Source organism: Pygocentrus nattereri, chromosome 10 (assembly GCF_015220715.1).
Source record: "Pygocentrus nattereri isolate fPygNat1 chromosome 10, fPygNat1.pri, whole genome shotgun sequence".
Classification (NCBI taxonomy): Eukaryota; Metazoa; Chordata; class Actinopteri; order Characiformes; family Serrasalmidae; genus Pygocentrus; species Pygocentrus nattereri.
In genome coordinates, this window is record NC_051220.1 from 23,331,850 (window position 1) to 23,353,952 (window position 22,103).

The 22,103-nt window shown below is 41.3% G+C and overlaps 2 protein-coding genes across 2 annotated transcripts; both read left to right on the top strand.

Moving 5' to 3' along the window:
• The first annotated feature begins 9,816 nt into the window (after positions 1-9,816).
• On the top strand, positions 9,817-11,961 carry nkx2.9 (NK2 transcription factor related, locus 9 (Drosophila)). The gene is made up of 2 exons (XM_017694370.2): positions 9,817-10,064; positions 11,081-11,961. Exons 1-2 carry the CDS (start codon positions 9,911-9,913, stop codon positions 11,581-11,583), a joined length of 657 nt encoding a protein of 218 aa, XP_017549859.2. The 5' UTR covers positions 9,817-9,910; the 3' UTR covers positions 11,584-11,961.
• Positions 11,962-18,190: 6,229 nt separating this feature from the next.
• nkx2.1 (NK2 homeobox 1) lies at positions 18,191-20,742 on the top strand. Its single transcript, XM_017694371.2, has 2 exons — positions 18,191-18,815; positions 19,437-20,742. The coding sequence occupies exons 1-2, from the start codon at positions 18,449-18,451 to the stop codon at positions 20,108-20,110; spliced, it is 1,041 nt and encodes a 346-aa protein (XP_017549860.1). The 5' UTR covers positions 18,191-18,448; the 3' UTR covers positions 20,111-20,742.
• The last annotated feature ends 1,361 nt before the right edge of the window (positions 20,743-22,103 follow it).

Consider the following 22,103-nt stretch of genomic DNA (forward strand, 5'->3'; position numbering starts at 1 on the left):
GAAACAGGCCTCGGTTAATTAGGCTATGCTAATGAGCTTGTATCCAACACTTATCTGGTTCAAATACGTCCAGTAGGAAAACTCAGCCCTGCATGTTTAATTTGATTCCATGTGATGCGGACGATCATTTATTAACATTTATCGAAACGTTGTTTTATTTAAGCCGTTAATTACTTTTACACACTGCAAATGAATCCCTCAAAGCTCAGTACAGCATTCGCTATGTCGCAGTTTCGTTGTGTGAATGTGATATAAGGTGATATATGTGCTCAGATTTCTAAGAATAACAGCTCCACCGCCCGATTCCAGATCCAAATGAAAGTGAGGTCGAAATCATTAGGAGTGTGGAAAGAACGGCTGAAACGGTAACAGAGCATGGCGAAGCTGTCGTTACCTCTCATCTGTAAGTTTTATTACAAAACAGTCATTTTTTAACGAAACTACGTTTCAGTAGGCTATTCGCTGAATAAAGTATTAGTGAAGTGCGTATCTACTCATATTAATAAGGGTACTAAACCAGGGGGCATTAGTGGAGATATTTGAAGGTTTATAAATGACGTTCGTTCGCCTTATTAACACATCTGGCTGATCAGTCTCCTTGGAGAGCAGAGTGAGCACTGAGGACAATCTGACAATATTGCATAAATTATTTTCTCGGTTTCTCATTTTTTCAATTATGTACATCAGCTGTGCGAATATCCTACGACAATCTATTCAGTACTGACTGTTTGTTTTAACAAATCAAATGTATTCATTTATTAGTGTCCGGTATTTTTTGTCCGATGAAGATGAAAATATTAATCTTTGGCACAGTGGAAATCAGAAAGTCTCCGATGTAATATTCTGTGCTGTGGTTTAGATTGTGTCAAACAAAGGCTGTAGTGCATCAGTGCGACCCACAGTTTCATAAACATCACTATCAGCGCTCACAGCAGCTGCCCGTGTGCCCATTTGATCTGTTCCCTACTCGCTTTAAACAGGAGTGTTAAAAAACAACACATTCTGCCTGTAACTAGACACATCAGTGTGTTCCGTTGGAGACACGCATTCTGGGTGATGTGTTGGGAAAATGTGGATGTTTCATATCCAGTTATGAATAGTACATTTTGGGTTACTTTTAACACTAAATATGTTGAAATTTGTCATATCCAGCTATGAATAACGCATTCTGGATTATTTTAACGCAGAAAGTGCTCCATCAGAAAACATGTGACACAGAGGCTGTTTAAATGGGTCACAAAAGCAGTGCGTTGTAATTAAAAACACCTCACTTTTTAGAGAGCATCTGATGTTTTTGATGTTTTGCGTTCAGTCTGGTTCAGTGTGAGACTGGAGTCTGAAAGAGCGCATTTTATTGTTACAAGCATTAATAAACTATAATTAAAATCGGCTAATAGCGGGGAAAAATCTTCAGAAAAGAGATGTGCTAATCAGTCTTCAGCATCGAAAATCGAAATTTCGCGTGTGAGCGCGAGTATTCGCGAACATGTGTCCTCAGAGGACGGAGAGGAGTGACATTTGAATTTCACGATAGCTTTTTGATTTTGTTTTTATTTTCATACGTGTGTTGGTTATTTTTAATGAAAACTCACTCATTCAAGGAAATGTTCCAGTGAGCTCATTCAAACGTCTGTGCGCTCATTGAGAAAGATTCATAGCCGTCGACCCGTTAAAAACAAATACACTGCGTAATTCACTTCTTATAAATAATGGTAAGAAAATCCTCCTGCCCCATATCCTCAGGTTCCATGCTATTCTAATATGACTGTGCTGTAATATCGGAATGGCTGACTTCTAAAGAAGCTTTCAGTTTATTATAAAACAAAGTAGTTCACTGTATTTCATTAATAACGCTAAAATGCTGTTTTTTGTTTGCAGCCCTCCCCCATAAGCTCAGCCCATGGACACGCGCCTGATTACTATAACATTTTTAAAGGATCAATGGATAACTGTAACCTTTATCTTCTAAACTGGACTGACACCATTAAAGGGATTTGCAGGTTAACACCTCTGAAAGGTTGACTGCTCCTGTAACTTAAGTCCAGCCGTAATGAGGACGACAGCGGGTTAACGACGTGTGTATGGGTGTTTTCGGGGCCACTTCGGGATTTCGCGTTAGAGGGACAAAAGCAACATTATTTACGATGCTTTTAAGCATCGATCACACTGACGGCTCTTAGTCCCGCCAGCTGGACTTCATTAGCTTTAAAGATTACATTCCACTATAATTTACCTGTATTTTCCAATCAAGAAGCGGCGAAGGCTGCTTTCAATCCATAGCCTTAATAAGACGTATTGAGGTTTAATAACGACTCTTCATGGGATGAAAGTTTTAAGCGTGCTGCTGGGCGTCGATGGCTATTTTATATAGAATTATCTGCTGTAAACGCAGCTCAGTTCAGAATGGATCAATACGGGTATGAAGGAAATCCTCTCACAGAGACATTATACAGTAATATCGGTTTAGTTTGAACAGTGTTGAGCACAGATTTTCCACGTCACTATCTGCATCATGCAGGAAAAAGCTATATTGCCAGGATTATTTTAGAGGTGAACAGCCTTTTCCTGGCACGCAGACAAGCCGAAAATAGTAAAGCATGCTTATGTGTTTGATGGAAGAGCAGCGCCTCCTGCTGCTGTTCATATGACAGTGCATGGACGAAAATGAAGACTATACATCAACGTTTTCCATCTCCAGCACTGGAGGCATTGTCAAGTAAAGCTTTCAATAGAGACTTGATAATTATCTAACGATATAACGTGTGTGTAGGAAAACCACAGAAGCTTAAAAGAGGGTTCTTTAGTAAAGAAAGCGATTCTAGACAGTACTTGAACCCTCAAAGAACCCTTTGCATGATTAAAGGGTTCTTTGCACCGTAAAGCGTTCTTCACATTGATGGAGAATGTGCTGTAGATGAAAATTGTTCTATATAATACCAAAAAGGGTTCTGCCATTGTTACACTGTCAAGCTTGTATACAGTAGAAGAACCCTTTGGGTGCCATACAGATTTTTAAAAAAGGTTCTATGTAGAACCATCTACAGCACATTCATCAATCAGAAGAACCTGTCCACGATGCATAGAACCCTTTTATCATGCAAAGAGTTTTGGAGGGTTGATGGTTCTATATAGAATTTATATAAAGTGTTCAAGAATTGAAAGTATGCGCTGTATACTTATAATAATACTTGCGGGCATGTACCTGCGCTCAACATCGTTCACATGGATATAGGTTGAAGATCCTGACCTGTGGAGGTGGGTGCTGAGATAAGTGTAATTCAGTAATGAACTTTAGTGCTTCTGTTAACTGTCTGTACTTATGGAGATTTTCTCTGAATGATATTTCAATACATACAATTTTATTTATGACTCGACTTCATTTGTGCACCATTTATAAGGGCACAATGGGCATTTTAACTGGATGAATGCCTTACACCAAAAGCCATTACACAGCTCAGTTGTGTTGTACACTGTATCCAGAGCTAGTGTGCAGTCTGAGCGCCCACAGCCAGATCGACTTCATCTGTAGGCTACACTCGATCACAACAGCCGTGACCATAAGTAAATAAAGAAAGAATGTTCTGTTTTCGAACGCGTTTCATGTCTGCATGTAACAGATCTTGGAGTTAGAGCCGTTTCAAACGGATAAGTTCTGTTATAAAAATGAATGTGCAGTACTGTGCAAAAGTCAGAGACCCCTCATTTATTTTTATTTTATTTATTTATTTATTTATTTTCCAGTACAAACAGCACTAATTACAAATAAGTCGTTTTAAAGAACATATTTATGGGGATATTATATATAAGATAATCCACTTGCAGAGGGCAGGTGAAAGCCAAGAGATAGAGATAAAAAAGAGGAGTTTCTGGAACTGGAGTTTCAAAAATGATTAAATGAAATTGGACAACCGTGCAAGACCTGGTAGACCACCAAAAATGTCACTCAGCATTTAAAGTGTCTGGAGCTCATGGTAGAAGGGGTTCCCCACTAGCCCTGGTTTTACTTCCTAGCCTAGCCGTCTTAGAACTGAGTTTACACACATAGAACCCCACAGATCTGAGTGATGCGTAGCCCTTCTGTGCATGCACGCTTACATTTGACCATGTTATAATTCATTAAAGCAGTTTTTCGTACGAGGCTGGGCATTAATTGATCATACTAAAAGATCATATAGTAACGCTACTGACATAGCGATACATATTTTATTTAAACACATAACAGGGGTCTCAAAAATTCCTCTTCTAATCTTCTCCAGGATCGAGGAAAGAATTTTTTTGTTGTTGTTGTTCCAAAAATTAATTTTTGCATCATATCAGTGATTATTAGCAAACCTTCTGTCAACACAGACTATTACTACTACTACTACTATTACTAAGATAATGATTATTATTATTATTATTATTATTATTATTACCAAGAATGGAATTGGAATAGCGAAAGACTCTTATTGTGATAGAATTGCTGTTCCTGCTCGACGCAAGTATAATGAAGCGTTGGGAATGGAAAGCAGTTAATTCGTTCTCACTTGATTAATTTAATTATTTTGTTCCTTTCTTAATCGGTATCTACTGCTTTGTCCTGAATGAAAGAATGAACGGTACAAAAAAAATCAGTTTCTAATTAATCTCAAGTGGAGGCGCTGCATTCGATTGGTCTAGAGTAAAATGTCCAAGTCCACCTTAAGACAAGACCTAGTCCAAACGATGTCGTGGCCTAGACCTGACTCGAGTACTACAACAGTACTTAAAGCTTTCATCTTTGAGAGAACAGCAGGCTCCCTCTTGCTTCATATCTAAAAAAAATCCGCAGGTGTTTCTGTCCATCCTTCCACTGTTAGAAAACAGCTGTGAACCTGAGCATGTGTAGCCGTCAAGATACTGTTACTGAGAAAATTCACTATAGAAATAGACAAAAAAGAAAAGGGGTTTCAAATTAAAGAAGCTGCTTGTGTTCTCAGAGCAATGAACTGCAGAGTCCAGACCTCAACATCATTAAATCTTTACAGAAAATGCAACCGACTTCTAAGACTGACCTTTGGCTATATGTTTGCAGACGTTCTGTGAAAACTGAAAGCAAGTCTCCGACAAGAATGGAAGCTGTAATAACGGCCAAGGCTGAAATACTAAACACTGAAAATATTCAGTACTATGTCTAGTTGCTGAGGCTTTAGTGTGAATGTCTGGGATTTATTTAAATATCTCTTTTTTTCTGGAAATAATGAACAGCTTGTACATAATGGCTGTTTTCACATACAATAAAGACATAAAGGGTGGTCTGGGTTTTGCACAGTGCTGTACACAATTGCATAAATAATATAACAGGATTGGGTTGTTTGTTCAGCACTTAAACAGAACAGGGTTGATCTCTTTACTGCACTGAACCATATCTCAGTAGCTCAGCTGAGTATCTGAGCATGTAATACCCATATCAGCATTAGTCAGAAGGTATCAGATTCCAGTAGAACTCATCATAGGACTGCTGTATTATTTTTGTTTTCTTTTTTGTCAGAACCTTGTCCGACAGGGTGAAACAGGGGTGAGGAACTCCAGCTCAGGAGGGCCAGATTCCTCCAGTTTGATGATTCTCCTACTCAAGCACACCTAATTTAACTCCTCAACTACCAAGGTGCTACCTTACTATGCATATTACATTACAGAATGCTCTTAAACTGGTGGTGTGCTGTCGAAACATATTATGTGGTAATAAATGGTTTTGAAAGTATAGCTCAGGTTAAGATGGTGTGCTAGAACAGGGAAATCACTAAAACTGTGCTTAGTTCTCCAGGGAATAGCCTCCCAAATAACTCTGTTTAGACTCTTAAAATTGATGGTTCTTCAAGGATTCTTTAGTAAGGGAGATGTTCTATTTAGAACATTATGGAACAATTTCATGCTTAAATGGTTCTTTGCATGGTGAAATGCTTGACATCCTAACAATAGCAGAGCGATTCTTGGTGCTATACAGAACAATTTTCAAAAAGGTTCTGTATAAAACCACATATAACATAACACATTCTCCCTTAATCTGAAGAACAATTTAAATGTGTCTATATAGAACTCTTGGTTCTGTACAAAACAATTCTCTTTACTAAAGACCCTAGAACCACCTTTTTAATTTGGGGTGATAGCACTGCTTTCTAAAAAATTCTTCTTTAAAGACCTATTCTGTAAATGAAATCTGCACGTGTGAAGAACCTTTCAAAAAGCCTAAAGAACCTCCGCAAAATGTTTACAGACACTATTATTCCTAGAACAATTCATTGACTTGTGATTACGGTCTGTAGCGGTGTTTGTTGATTTGTAAGTTACCTCAAATGTCCAACAGGGGGCGGTGCTGTATCACAGGTCTTTGGTAATTGAGCATCCCTACTCACTCTGATCTGGGCAGATTCACTGATCTCCAGACTGAGGGGGGTGAAATAATATATAATGGCTCAAGTAAAAGTAATGTTACTGTGAACTAGTAAAAGTAAAAAAAAACGGCATTTCCAGAAACAACAGCTTAAACAGAAGTGCAGAAAAAGCAGGTTTAAGAATTTACGGAACTGGAATGAAACTTCATGATACATTCAGCACTGTTCTGCTGTTTTTGGGAGCTGTTTGTTCTAAAATGCGTAAAAGTCAGAGAGGCGGTTAAAACGCAGTCCAGATGCTGTAACCAACATGACGACTTTAACACAAACTGTTACAACTGTTACTGTCATAAATCTGTATATTTATAATAAATATAATTAGAAAATAAATATAATTAGCTATAAATATAATTAGGAAATAAATATAATTAGAAAATACTTAGGAAAGTGCAAATCCATCAGAATAAGGCTATGAAAGGTGTGGTACAGGCATGGAAGGCCAGACCACTTGAGGCAGCTTTAAAACTCATTTCCAAACGTACTTTAGCTTCGGTACTGGTGATTAGCAGGGGTGCAAATTTGACCCGAAAGGTGGGGCACGCCGGGAAGCTAAATCCTATACAGCAAATCAAACGAAAAACCTAGGTGGAAAGGTAGAGCTACTATACTGTCATATATCTACGACAAAGAAGCAAAAACAATCATTATTTACACGAATAACGTATTTTCTAATGCATATTCAGGATGTCAGTTTCTCGCACACCTTGTTTCATTGTTTGCCACTGAAATACAATAAAATGTTTTAGATGACAGCGACAAGGCGACATCACCGAGGTAGACGTTATTAAGGCCACTTTCAAAAGTGTTTAAGAAAGTGGGGATTAATTTTGGGGGACTTTTCTTATTTGTTCCTGTTTTATTGTCTGTTCATTGTTGAGTTTTCTTAAAACCAAGAACTGCATTTTCTTGTAACCAGTGACTTCTGCAGAATTAAGTGTATTTGTCTGTGCATTGATATATATATATATATATATATATATATATATATATATATATATATATATATATATATATATATATATATTTATTTATTTATTTATTTATTTATTTATTTATTTATTTATTTCTAAATTAAAACGCAGTTCTTAGCTCAGCTTAAACAAACAAATAAACAAAGAAAAAACAAACAAATAAATAAATAAATAATCTATTAACAGTAAAGCTCCATCTTACGATTTCGGAGGAAGACGCACAATACACAAAAAGCTCGAATCAAGATCCTTAACTAGGCCTACATATTTACAAGCCTTTATTAAACTTCTGGACAATTTTACAACCCATGAAGAGTGTCTGCCGTTGTCAGGAGTTCTTCATTATTCGTAGTTTACCTGAATTTGATATGTCTTGTATTGCGCCTCTGCTGTTTGACGGGTTTGCGTTGGCTCCATCCTGCTGAGCAGCGCAATGTTTTCTTTCCAAAGTCTTCACCTTTCATGAAGCTTTCGCTCTTATTTGAGTCTACAGAGTCTAACAACGAGGGTAAATATTTGACTGTGGAGAGAGGAGTGTGTAAGCTCTCCTTCTAGCCGTGGGTGTGTAATAGATTAAAGGGGATACAAGAGGTCGTGTAGAAACAAACTTCTGCGTGCACAAGAGCCTTCATTTGGTCCCTGAGAGTTTGCTCTTACGCAGAGAGCTTGGCAAACTTTTTGACACGCGCTGAGCTCTACTGTAATCTATTCATCGCTGCTCTCTGGAGAGCTCGCGGTCAAGCGCGCGGCATCATATTTACAGAATGAATCACTGCGGTCAACAGGTAGACCAGCACGCACCAGAGGCCTGTACTTATTTATTGGAACCTAAAATGCAGATCCTTTCTTTCTGTTTTATGGCTGTTCTTCATTCTCTTTCGCAACCTGTGAAACTGCTGTGAAGTACTGCCACTAATAATGAGCTCCTGGTTGTTTTAATTTATCTCAAATTAAAGGCGAGTCAGAACGAAAGGCCTTTTGATTGTGCTTAGAAGCGCAGAACTAATAATTCAGTATAGACTTGGCTGGCCAGTGGACGCGGAGCAGTACATAGTGGCCCAGATCCCATTCGGCCCCATTCAAAACCATGACAACAAGGAACAAGCACGGATTTATCCGAGAAAGTTAAAGGACATTGTGCGCGGGCGTCAATCAAGCATTATTTTCGGCACTGAACAAATGCAAAATCTTGACTGCAACAAATGCTTCCAACGGGTCTCGGACGCGGGGCTACATTTCCCTCTTTTGTTCCCGCTCGCTGCTTGGCATGTATTTGTGTTCACTTTTTTTCTTCGTCCGACCACCCAGGACGTCCCGAAAGAGGAAGGCTGGCCGCTAGGGCTGGGAGAGTCCCCGCGCGCGCTCCCAGGCAGGGAAGGCCGCAGGCCGAGGCGCGCGCGCAGGCTGGTGAAGGGCGTGTCGCGAGACGGCTAGAAGCTGGCTCTCTTCTCTACTTAGTATGTGCGCAGCCTTAACCATGTCCAGAAATAAACCAAAGTGCACGATTTACTCACAACCTTCTTTTCAACTCCTCCTCAAAGCAAAACGCCTTAATTAGACTGAACTTCGTTTAGAGCATCACAGCACTGGATGGATTGTGGGTTTAAACCATCTCGCAGTGACAGGTGCAGTAAGCTGTGGAGATACAGACCTATTAACAGCTCTAGTCGGGGGTTGGATGATGGTTTTGGTTTGAATATGAGGAAATTGGACCTGCGACCCTGAGGGAGAAGCGGCTTGGAAAATGGATGGATGGATGGGTGGATGGAAATTAGACTGACTTTGAACATCCACGTAGAGTGAATATCTGCTCTGATCCACGACCATTGATCATTCTAATGAACTGATGACCCTTTTCAGGCTTTGGACATTAAGCGCTCTTATTACAACCTCCTATGAACAAAGTCTTGAGTATCAGTTTCAGTCTCAAAACTCATTCACACCTATGCTAACGTGCCGTTTCTGCTGTATTTGGCACTAATACCATCAACATGTGCCAATAGCCGCAATAAACAAGCAAGAAAAACCAACTCGAGGACTCTAATGGATCACTTTGTATGCAAATATCCGATATGTCATTTGGGCGGGGGAGGGAGTGGAGGGGAGGGGATGGGAGGGGACGGGAGGGGGCGAGGTCTCTTGTTGTCACTTGCCACCCAAGACGTGATTCATCCTCAACAATTACCATTATCTGTTTGCCCACTTTTCACGAATTCGGACGAATCGGTAATGATGAAGAGTGTTTCCTTCAGTCATTGTGGACGTAGCTGGACCATTCTTCGGCGAGTTCACACCTACCCCTGACTGGGACTTAAGCACTCGAGTCACAGAGGTACTTAGGAAGGCCCGGGAGGAGAGGCCACTGTTTAGCAGCTCTAAGTGCTGTTTATATAAACAGCGGCGCATCAGTGTACACACACTGTCACTGATCGAGCCTCGCCACTCCACTCACTGCTCCTCCTCGGATAAAGCTCTTCAAGACTGAGCATCATCTGGAATTAGAGCAAAGTCAAATAAACCCACCTAATGGCTGTGACCACCAAGTTCAGCTTCACTGTGAGGAGTATTTTGGATTTACCAGAAAACGAGGGTGAGAGTGCGGCGCGCCTTCCGCCGCTTCACGCGCCCTCCGGATCTCCATACTCGTCCTGGTCGGACAGCGACAGGGGCCACTGCGTGTGTAAGTCCTCACCACACACTGCTCACCTGCTTAGGGCGTCTGCAAAAAGGAAAAGAATGATTCTGTTTCATTAGGATACTCGAACTGATCATACGCTCGGAAAAAAAGTCCTGCGTTTAGTTCGCTTTAGAAGTTTTCAGCTAATAAAAGCGTCTCCCAGTCATTAGGAAACCAAACTCACGCTGGAAAACTTCGTTCGTTCATATCTGTCAGTTTTTTTGTGAAAAATGTAGTAGTTAATATAATAGACCTCCAGTGGATAAACAGCAGCTGTATGCAAAACTTTGGGCACCTCTGGTCAAATTACATGTTTTGTTGATTTTTTAAGTGACACTCTTTTAACACATCCTCTACAGAGAACACTCTGCTGCACATTGTAATGCAAAATCGCTGTTTATTGGCTTAATTTAACCTATTAGGGAAAAATAAAAAAACGTGGCCTGTGCAAATGTTATATTTTTTTTCCAAAAGGTTAAACTCAGAAAAGACATGGAAATTGTGCACTACAATTAACATGAAAATACCATATTTAAGTTTGTTTATTGTAGAGGAAGTGTTCACCTAGAAAATCGACAACCATGCACTAGGAGTGTCCAGCCATATTACAGGACTATAAAGGAGTATTTATTTATTGATTGATTTATTTATTTATCTAATTTTGGGGTTAGTTTTCATGTTTTCACGTCCAGTAAAACAAAGTAATTCTCAGAAAAAAATATTTTTTTGGTTTTCTTGTAGCTTTTTTTTCTGCCGAGGCCTCCACGTGACTATGGCCTTCGTTGGATTATAGCCTTACTCTTAAAGTAAGATCTAGCAGTAAAACCAAACTCACTCTCAGCAACTTAGTTGATGAAAGTCAAGTATTCGTTTTGTTTCCTCTTGTAGATTCTTGCTGCTAAAATACACTATTTGTGTCGTGTTTAATTGACTGGATCCACTGGTTGTTCTCAGTTCTCATGTTAAAAATAAACTGCGCTGCTCAGGAAAAGCATATTAAACTGTTTTTCTTTCTCAAGCCTCAGATGAGAGTAACTCGGAGACGACCCCCGACTCCACCGGCCCCAGCGAGGGGGCCACGGAAGAAGATCAGAATCAGAAGAAGAAGAAGCGGCGCGTGCTGTTCTCCAAGGCGCAGACTTACGAACTGGAGCGGCGCTTCCGCCAGCAGCGCTACCTGTCCGCGCCCGAGAGGGAGCACCTGGCGCGTGTGCTGCGCCTCACGCCCACACAGGTAAAGATCTGGTTCCAGAACCACAGGTACAAGATGAAGAGAGCGCGCGCGGAGTGCGGGGCTCAGGAGGCCGCTCAGCCCCCGGCGCTGCGCAGGGTCCTGGTCCCAGTTCTGGTTCGGGACGGGAAGTCTTATCACACGTGCGTCGCGGACGCAGAAAAACGAGGCTGCACGGTGCCGCCTTACGGCCTCCATGGCTTCCAGAGCTTCCAGCACATCCCACCGTTTGCTCTTCTGCCCCAGTACCAGCACTTCACACACGACCCCAGACCCCACTTCATCTGGTGAGGCCGCTCGGCGGGAACCTGCGGGGAATTACGCACGGATCCATCATGCAAGACGCGCTTTCCAGAGACTGCTTTGGACTACTTAAAAACTATTCTTTACACATTGACTGAGGCCATGCGATTTGCACATATTATATTTTATATTTAGAAATTAGAGTGTTTTCTTTTCTGGTGTGTTTGGCAGCGATTGTGGGACAGTAGGCCTGCAGTGTCGGGAATACGGTTAACGTTTAACTCGTTCGACCTGTTATTTTTGTTTTAAGCCAAATGTTTACACTGTAGTTGAGAAGAAAGAGGCTTTTAAGTTTTTATATCGATTAAACGAAATATTGTGTTGAGCAAATAATTGTATTTTTGACAGAAAACAGGTGTCATCAGATCACAATGTTAGAGCTTCTGAAAGCTCAAGTCCCTTTGTTCTCTTTATTATACAAAAATAAACTTTCTTAAGTGTTGCCTGTATCTGTTGTAATGTGAAGTCAAACTGAATATTCAAAAATCAATCACGAAAAGTCGCACCTTCTGAAGCAGCGATGATTATAATGAGTAGATTTAAACGGTAAAATCCTGTCGTTTGAGAACATTCGTCTAACGCACGTGTTATAGCATCTCATAATAAAGTTAAAACCAATCTGGGACATTGTTATGTGATATAAAAGATGTGATGGTGCAGTATGAGAGCACAGCGCTCAGCAAGACGCTTTTCTAATGTTAAGACATTCCCTTCCCACAGAGAAGAGCAAATAACAGTCTAGAAGCTGGAAACTTATCTGAGGACTCAGCATAAGAACAGAAGGATTAGGCCTGGGCACAGATCAGGATATGTGTCTGAGCAGCTGAACACTTTTACAGATAGCGGCTTCTGTAGCTTTAATTTGAAGTATAATTACATGAAAATAGTAGCCTTGAAACGTTATTTAAAAATAAAAAGCAAGCAGAATAATAAAGCACCATGCCCGACAGTGTTGGTAAAAATGCACATGCCATCCTATAGATAGATAGATAGATAGATAGATAGATAGATAGATAGATAGATAGATAGATAGATAGATAGATAGATAGATAGATAGATAGATAGATAGATAGATAAAGTAAAATTAGACCAAAACGCAGATCAACACGAAAATGGTCAAGTAAAGTGAAGCTGGACTGCGGTGTCTTTGTCTCTGTCAGGCGCTGTTTCAGCCCCAGAGAGCTCTTCTTCTTCATTAATTGTGAGGGCAGTCGGGCATCCTCCGTCACCTGGCCTTTTGTCCAGTCTCGGGCCACCTTGCCTCGCATATGGAGGCCGCAGCGCTCCTGACTGGAGCGCTCTGAAGCGCCGCAGCTCGTCTTCACCACTTTTTTGTCTGCGTCTTCATGTGAAAGGACCATTGTGCGCGCTCCAAAAGGACCTAGACAAAATCCTCAGTGTTTCAATTCTCGTGATGTTTAATCAGTCCCTGCTGACAAATTTATGGGGTTTAACGAGACAATGGCGTTTAAAACTTGGTGGGCTTTGAGAGTGACAAAGACAGGCTTTCAGAGATCTCTGCTGTTTTACAGGGGGAGAGAAGAGGGGGGGGGGGGGTCTGCCTCTGACTTTACTCACATTCTCTTTAATGTATAGTTAATTGATAAACATAGTACATAATAGTATAAAAAAGCAAACTCACAAAAAAGAATCGCACGTGGTGTAGAAATCAGAACGAGCTAAAGATGACTAGAAATACTCAGACCATTCGTCAGACTTTGAATAGAAATACCCAAAATGATCAAACAGGAGCGAAGAGGCTGTGAAAGTAGTCTATGGGGTCAGCACCATGAAGACAATAAAGACGAGGAAAAGTGAATATTTGGATAAAATGTAATCATTACAATAATTAAAACACTGCATTTACAATGAATGTAGTAAAAAATGAAATTCACTGTTTTTCCAGCTTTATGGGCTGGACTGAGGAGTGAACAGGACCTTTTGAAAATTTTATATGATTACGGACTAAATTGCACTTTCAAGACACCAACGAAAATTCACCTTTTCATGATATGAGTCCTTTAAGACTTATTATCTACTAACTGAAGCAAGGATCCATATAACGACACAGAGTTCAAGAGGCTAATGTCCCCACACTGTTATATACACCTTATTTACCAAAGAACTGCATTAGTCAGAGCAGAGCAAAACCGTCTTTGGCAGCCAATCAGAATAAAGGTATTTTTCATTTATCAGTCTTTAATTTTTTTTTTATTATTTAAAAAACAATAACAAAAAACAACCTACTGTATCATTCTAAAGGATATATAGATCATATGAAATAAATTATGACTGCTTTTGGCATATCAATGCCAGAAGTAGACCTAAGGGGAAAAGAAAAATAGGACACTGGCCCTTTAAGCTTAGAAATTAATCAATAAGCCTAAGGTTAAATATATTATATTAGAGTGCAAATACACCACACTGTTAAAAGTACAACATGCATTAATATGAAGTATTTATTTGAGGGTTGAATTAATATTAAGTATTGATTTAGCTCATACAACCCATTTATGTAAATATTTGTTTGTTTGTTTGTTCAACTTTACTCAGTTTTACTGAAACCATCTTTTACAGTGACATCTATATGGCTCCACTTACAGTGTGCAAAAGTTTGAACTAAGTGAAAATAAGTGAAAACATCCTCTACAGAGAACATGCTTCTACTCATTTTAATGCAATTACTGTTTACTTGCTGAATCTAACACCTTGGGTAGAAATAACACTGAAAATCTGGCTTATATGGTTTATATGTTTTTGCAATATGCTACACCTAGCAAATAAATATAATACATTGTGTACTACATTTTTAAGTTTGTTTTTTGTAGAAGGTGTTAACTTATTTTCATTTAGAACATACGTCTTTTAGAGTTAGAGCAGCGTTTAGCTCCAAGCCGCATGTAATATGCTGCACCAACCTTACTCTAATACATCTGATCCAGCCAATCAAAAGCTCCTGAAGAGGTTAATAAGTTACAGGTGGGCAGATTGTAGTCAGAACTAGAACTAGCAGATTACCGGGACTGCTGGTGACCACAAAGAATGATTTTTTTATAGGGGTGTTTAAACTTTTGCACACGATCTGATGTGCCTAACAATCATACACATTTCACAGATTTATACATTGTGCATATCCACTGCCCCATTATTGCTTTGGTAAGACTTCAGTCCATGGATTCAACCATGATGAGGCAGTGGACAGGCACAATATGCTAGAAGTGTTTATTCATTAGCTGAGCCACTGGCTCCATCTTGAGGTCAGCTTTCTGGATGTGGACTTCTTCTATTAAAGTGATAAGAAAGACTCTTCAATCTTCTGCCCCAACAAAACTGCATGACATTGCCCACTAGGTGTCAGACCTGCACTGTGGTCCCCTTCGCACACCGGGGCCAGACACAAGTCTCCAGGCTAAGGGTTTTCAGTGGACAATGAGTGCTGTTTAGAGCTCTCCATTAGACTTAAGGAGACACCAGCGTCTACCTCACTACCATAACAGCATTTCCATCAGACGTTCTTCTCGAGCTCCTGAAGTGAGATGAAGAACGTAGATCTCATCAGGTAATCACATTCATTTCCACTGATCGACAATGCGCTGTTCACCATACTGTACTCTACGACCTGGAATAAGAACAGTAAAAGATGGTTTTAGAACTGAAGAAAAGCTCGTAGGTGCCCAGATATATAGCGCCTGCAATATATGTCGATTTGATACAAGCGAAGGAGTGAAAGCATTCTCTCTAATTGCGGTTAATTGACCATGATAGCCGTGCTCCAGCACAGAGGAGCCTGCCTGATTTAGATAATTAAGAGAGCCTTTTGACGGCTGGATTAAGGAGGCCCAAGACTTCGAAGGAAGCGCGTTATGAGTCTAATTGCAATAATTGCCGTTGCGTAGGACACTTCATTATCAGCTTGAGGTGCACAAGGTGCCTTCACCTGCTTCCAGGCCAGATTAACCCACAGGCGAGGCCAACCTGCATTCAACTGCCACTGCAACTGCGTCTGAGAGCTGGAGTGGACGCAGGTGAAGCGTAGAGAAAAGTGAGACCACAAAGACGTTCGACAACTGTGAAATTGTAAAGAGCTGTTAGTTATTTCAGCGAATCGTGCAAAATACATTGTAGCCCATTTTTATCCCTTTTAAACCGAGTTCAAGTTACGACCACCAGAAGACGCTGTCTACCCTCCAGACAAACTGCAGTGAGAGCGTGAGAAAGGAGGGGGGAGGGGGGTAATAAAGATTTCTTAATTACTCTATATTTTCACATGCCCTCTGTGGCCGCCGTTTAATTTAATCTGCTATCGTTTACAGCTCTGTTTAAGAGCAGCAGTTCGAGCTCTTTGACTGAGACTCTACAGAGAAGATTCATTTAAATGCGTAACTGAATAAAGAATATAGCATCATTTCAGGTAGTTCTTTCTATCAATAGATGTAATGAAAGCTAGTGAAGAAATAGGCAGTAAAGCTTTTATTTCGTTTTTATATTCTGTTGTGTTGTTAACATGAATCGGTTGTAAAAATGAGTTTCATTAAAAATCATTTTAAGTATATTAGATAACTATTAGATATGTGCTATTAGACATGTGCTATTCGATATGTGACTTTCGTTGTTTACTGTATTCAAATGTGGCGGACAGACTGTTGGACATGAAGTGGTAAAAGTGGTTGGACTACAAACTTTCGAATAAATCTATAAAAAATCCTCATTGCAGATCTGTTCATTATGCTACAGGCCCCATAGATTTGACCAGATTTATAGAAATATGTATTATTGTTGTTGTTGTTGTGGTAGTAATTCTGTGCTCGTGTTAACTGTAACGGTCTATATTGAGGCTGTTTAGTTCAGCTGGCGCTGTGCAGGACTGAGAGGAGTCTCTGCTCCTCAGTGAGAGGCCGGTTACAGTCTTACCTCTGTTTTCCGGCGCGGTGGTTTTTGGGCGCTGTTAATGAAGCAGAACATACACTCGGCTGTGGTCTGTCACTCCGCCCGCGGGTTTAAACCGCTTCTGTTCCTTCTGTAACGGAGGGTTAAATATCATCCTGCATCCTGCTCGCGCTCCTAATCGCCAGACTGAAGCTTGCTGTGTAATCCGTGCTGAAGTTTCTGATTCTGTAGATGTTCATACAGTTCACCCCTAAACGGAAAACACGCAATTAGCAGTTTGATGGCTGTGCTTTAAAGAGTCAAATCTGACTCAAAAATTGAGGCCAGAAATAAATAAACTGACAAGGACAAAAAAATGAGGACCAGTTACAGCTTATAATAATAATAATAATAATAATAATAATAATAATAATGGTGATGATAATAACAATAATAATAATAATAGTATATTATAGTAACAAATAAATTAGTAATAATAATATATCATATGTATTATATTAAAATATATTCAATGTAATATATAATAGTAATAACAGAAAAAATTAAATAATAATAATGTAGTAAACCGTAAAAGCAATGATATATTAGTTACATTTACGTATACGTAAGAAATTGAATAATAGTAATAATAATATAGTAAATAGTAAAAGTAGCAATAAAATAGCTGAAAATAAATAAATAAATAAATAATAAACACTGATCTGTATCGTTACTGGAAATTGTAATTATCACTCCTCAATATTATTGTTGTTATTGTTAGTGCTGTTGATTGTCCTTATTTATTTATTTTTATTATATTCGTTCGTGTTCGTCTATTCGTTGTTATTATTATTAACATTCTAATGTTATCATGTTTTTTCTAAAATGATCCATTCTAATCTGTTCTAGTCAGTAAGCTGAAGTAGTTCTGCCTCTCCAGATAGTCTCTGCGCTACAGGAGACCACGGAGAGCGGTGTGTGCTGAGCAGGCTGAGCGGAGCGGAGCTCTGTGTACCTGCGGTGAGCAGTCTGAGAGCTGCAGGCTACTTGAGCGCCGTTAACTTCACCTGAGAGCCTCTCCTCCTCCTTCCGAGCGCCTTCCTCTAACACTGCGCGGCGAAGCGGAGTGGAGGGGAATTTGGACAACACGCTGCTCACGCCCAATAATATATCACACCGAAAAAAGAGGGAGTTAATCATTCACGCAGCCTCTTAACACGCGCATATGTATTTATTTATTTATCAGTCAGCGCTCCTTCCTCATCGCAAGGGCACTTTTGCATGTCTGAGTACGATGGGGCATAATGTAAACACGCCTGCAATCACCACAAGCCTCTTGTGGCCATTAAAAGTCAGGAGTTCAACTCAAGCTTTGCTTCTTTCTCTCTCTGTGTGTGTGTGTGTGTGTGTGTGTGTGTGTGTGTGTGTGTGTGTGTGTGTGTGTGTGTGTTTTTCGCCAACTGAGTGGGTTCTCGAAGATTCAAGTCTGCGTATGTACTACTCATTAAGGGGCCCCTCATAAACATCACTCCAACTGTCAATATTTCATCCATCCCTTTGTTCCCATCTCTGCCCTTATAAGCCGCGCGGACATTTACACCTTGAACGTGAAATCAGCACACCTTTGCGCGCCGATGGGGGGTTGTATGTGCGCGCGTTTGCGGGGTTGGGGGGGTGGCAGGGGCAGCTCGCGACCACGTAATGGGGCTCTTTGCGTTTGCTGCACAGATGACAGCGTTGCTTTGTATTGTTGCCCTCGCTGCTGCTGATGCCCCGCCTCTGACGGTAGCCTTAAACCTGGCACCCAGCTAAAACAAACGAAAGTCAGCCTCGAGCTCCCACTCAAGCCAATTAAGGCGGACTCCAGGCTCCCTCTTACGTGTCCAGCTCGCTGCCCGAAGCAACAGGAACCAGAGGAAGCTGGCCAACGACAAGAAGGGACGGCTTTGCTTTGCCTTCTAATTTCTTTCCTCTCCAGCACAGAACAATGTCGATGAGCCCCAAGCATACGACTCCCTTTTCTGTGTCCGATATCTTGAGTCCTCTTGAGGAGAGCTACAAAAAAGTAAGTATGGAGAGCAGTAACTTGGGGGCTCCTCTCGCTTCGTACAGACAGCCGCAAGTCACGCAGGCGGCCATGCAGCAGCACCACATGGGCCACAACGGGACGGTGCCCGCTGCCTACCACATGACAGCTGCCGGGGTCTCGCAGCTGTCCCACACGGCCATGGGAGGCTACTGCAACGGCAACCTGGGCAACATGAGCGAACTGCCGGCTTATCAGGACGGAATGAGGGGCAGCACGACAGCCACCAGCTGGTACGGAGCAAACCCTGACCCGCGCTTTTCTACAAGTAAGTGCCCTCGAGAACACCTGGCGTCGTCGGCGGATGCTGCAGCGCGCAGTCTGTTTTCTACTTTTGACATCAGGAACGATTTTGTTACTCAGTGTAAACGGAAGCTTGAAGCTTTTGCCTTTGCGCTAATCTAAACGAACACCGGACACGGCTCCGGGTTTTAACCAGCGCTGAAAGTCAGAGAGGGCAAGTGTTTGGATATAGGTGCTTGGTGAATGTGCGCTGCTCGCTCCTCTTTTCACGGAGTTAAATTAGCCAGGTGTGGGAGCTCAACCAAATCCACTCAGCCCATTAATGAGCTCTCAGGCGCTGACCCTGCTTTAGGCGAACATAAGGAAAGAGAGTGGAAACTGGGCGAGCATCATGCATGCATAATTGACGTAATTGAAAATATTCGCCATGTAATTAGCAAGAAAATTGTTTGTCAACCGAATTAAATTTTTTATTTTAGTATTGATTTATTTATTTGTTGTGTTTTTATATAAAGTAGTCTATATTATTATTGTTGTTATTTTTATTGCTGCTCTTTTTTACTACTCATCATTTCTACTGTCTATCGATAATCAACTTGCCTTTGTGTGCCTGCCCCTGTCTCTAACGATCACTGTCTCCTTTTAGTCTCTCGGTTCATGGGTTCTTCCTCCGGGATGAACATGGGCAGTATGAGCAGTCTTGGTTCGTTAGCGGATGTTGGGAAAGGCATGGGCTCTCTGAGCAGCGCGCCCAGGAGAAAGAGGCGAGTGCTTTTCTCGCAGGCGCAGGTCTACGAGCTGGAGCGACGCTTCAAGCAGCAGAAGTACCTGTCCGCGCCAGAGAGGGAGCACCTGGCCAGCATGATCCACCTGACCCCGACCCAGGTCAAGATCTGGTTCCAGAACCACCGCTACAAAATGAAACGGCAGGCCAAAGACAAGGTGTCCCAGCAGCAGATGCAACAAGAGGGCGGCTCGTGTCAGCAGCAGCAGCAGCAATCTCCGCGGAGGGTGGCCGTGCCAGTGCTGGTCAAGGACGGCAAGCCGTGCCAGGGAAGCGGCCACACGCCCACCAGCGCCGTGCAGAGCCACCACCACCAGGGAGCCAACGTCATGATCATGTCCAGCAACGGCTCGATGGGCCAGCATCAGAGCCAGCAGGTAGGCAGCGCCGGACAGTCCCCAGATTTGGGGCAGCACGGCGCGAGCCCCCCTTCCCTACAAACGCAGGTGTCCGGCCTTTCACACCTGAACTCATCAGGCACCGACTACGGCACGGCTTTGCCCTGTTCCGCTCTGCTTTACGGCAGGACGTGGTGACGACGGCGCGGACAATGAGAATGCGACAGACAGACGCACAGACGGACGGACGGACAGACAGACAGCAAGTGTAAGCTACATAGTCTCGACGTCTGTCCTCATCAAACCAACAAGAAAATAAAAATAATAAAAATAAAGTCAGATACTGTAGCCATTCGAACTGCGGCTCTGTTGCTCCATCTGGTGCTTGGCCCCCTACAATTTCTCCAGACTGCAGGGGGATAGCAACAAAAAACACAGGCAGCGAGCAACACGGCCATTTCAGACTGAGAAAGATAGCCTTTCCAGTCTCTTATTGCGAGGATGTGCGTCCAAAGATCGTGAAGAAGATGGAATTATTTATAATAGTTTTTAAACGGAGACAATAAAAGCCCACATTCCCGACGGATTAAAGCAAAAAGCCTCGTTTGCCCCCATTAAGACGCCACCTCCCAGTCTGACTGATTATTCTTATAGATTGCAATGTAAACCGTAGCTTGTACATTTCTGTAAAAGGTTTGGATTGAATACATAGTTTTTAGCGATATGTATATTGTATAAAATTTTTATCGATATTGAGGGTTACATGTTATTTGAGTTCCATTTGTATTTGTACGTTTCATTTCCTTGTAACTTATAGATATTTGACTTAAATGCAGTCATACAATCATATTAATAAATTATGAAAAAAGTAACGCTTTTGGTTGCGAGAATTAATAGTAGATTACACCCACTAGATGGAGGCTTAAGAAAATATACAGGCTGTTCTTTGAAAGCAAAAAAAGAAAAAAGTGTTTGATTAGAATTTAGAAATGACTCGCTCATTGATGTCAAAATTGCAGGACAAATTTCATGCGGTTATTGCTACATTTCCAGAATGTTCTGAATTTTAATTTTTTTGGAAATACTCTTAAACTATTAAAACCACTTGTTCTTCAGGGCTTGTTTAGTAAAGGGAATGGTTCTATTCAGAACCACGAGTTCATGCTCAATGTTTCTTCGCATGGTGAAATTGCTCTTTAGCTTTATGGAGAATGTTTTGTAAATGGTTCTAGCACCAAAAAGAGTTCTTCTGATGCGACGATATCAGGCTTGTAACAAAAGAAGATCACTTTTTGGTGCTTTTTAGGATCATTTAAAATGTCCATATGGAACAATTTACAACACATTCTATTTAAAGCTAAAGCTAAACTGTACAACACATTATCCTTCAATCCGAACAAACATTTCACCACGCAAAGAACTCATGGTTCTAAACAGAGCCAGTGGCTTTACTAAAGAACCTTTGAAGAACCATCTTATTGTGCTTGTTCTGAGGAGAGCCCAAAAAGAAAAAGCCAGAAAGCGAGGACTGCAGCCAAGCATGGAGTGGCCAAAAGATCTGAAGTGCATTTTTTCTCTGCCAGGATGGTGCTTCCCTCACTCTGACCTGCACGTGTGCAGTAATAGCTCACATCCTCCCTCGCAGAGAAAATCGGCTGAAATGGCCATATGCATTCTAAGCGCTCACTTACCCGCAGAACACCGCACGTTATTTTATACTTGTTACCTTCAGTGATATTTGAAAGCCCTAATCTTGTTTGTCTTTTGCACAAGGTAAACCGAAAGCCGGGCTTTTGTCAAGTCGGCGTCCTTTGGGCTTTTTCTTTTCTTTTTACCGCGAGCGTTTGTCTGGGCGGGAGTGAGTCAGTAAAGGTGAGGTCTGCGCTCCTTTTAGAGCTGCGCACATCAAACAAACGCTCCTAAAAGCAAGCTTATCAATCAGATCCCTGACCAAACAGCAGAGCCCTCCCAAATAACTGTGCAAGACAATCTACACAGAGCTATCAGGCCAGTCTCTATCAATACAGTGCTGGGGAGAAGCGGGGGTAAATCCACTGGCCCACTTGTTTACATATTGATAAAGTGTATAAACATCAGAGGGGCGAGTGAGCACTGGCCATTCGACAACCTCACATCCAACTGACCTTCTTTTAAAGTGATTTATTTTAAATATCTAAGAATTACAGAAGAA

Coding starts and splice junctions, on each gene's coding strand:
- nkx2.9 (XM_017694370.2), top strand. CDS start 9,911: ATGGCTGTGACCACCAAGTTCAGCTTCACTGTGAGGAGTATTTTGGAT. Junction 10,065..11,080: donor CGACAGGGGCCACTGCGTGT/GTAAGTCCTCAC, acceptor TTCTTTCTCAAG/CCTCAGATGAGAGTAACTCG.
- nkx2.1 (XM_017694371.2), top strand. CDS start 18,449: ATGTCGATGAGCCCCAAGCATACGACTCCCTTTTCTGTGTCCGATATC. Junction 18,816..19,436: donor TGACCCGCGCTTTTCTACAA/GTAAGTGCCCTC, acceptor GTCTCCTTTTAG/TCTCTCGGTTCATGGGTTCT.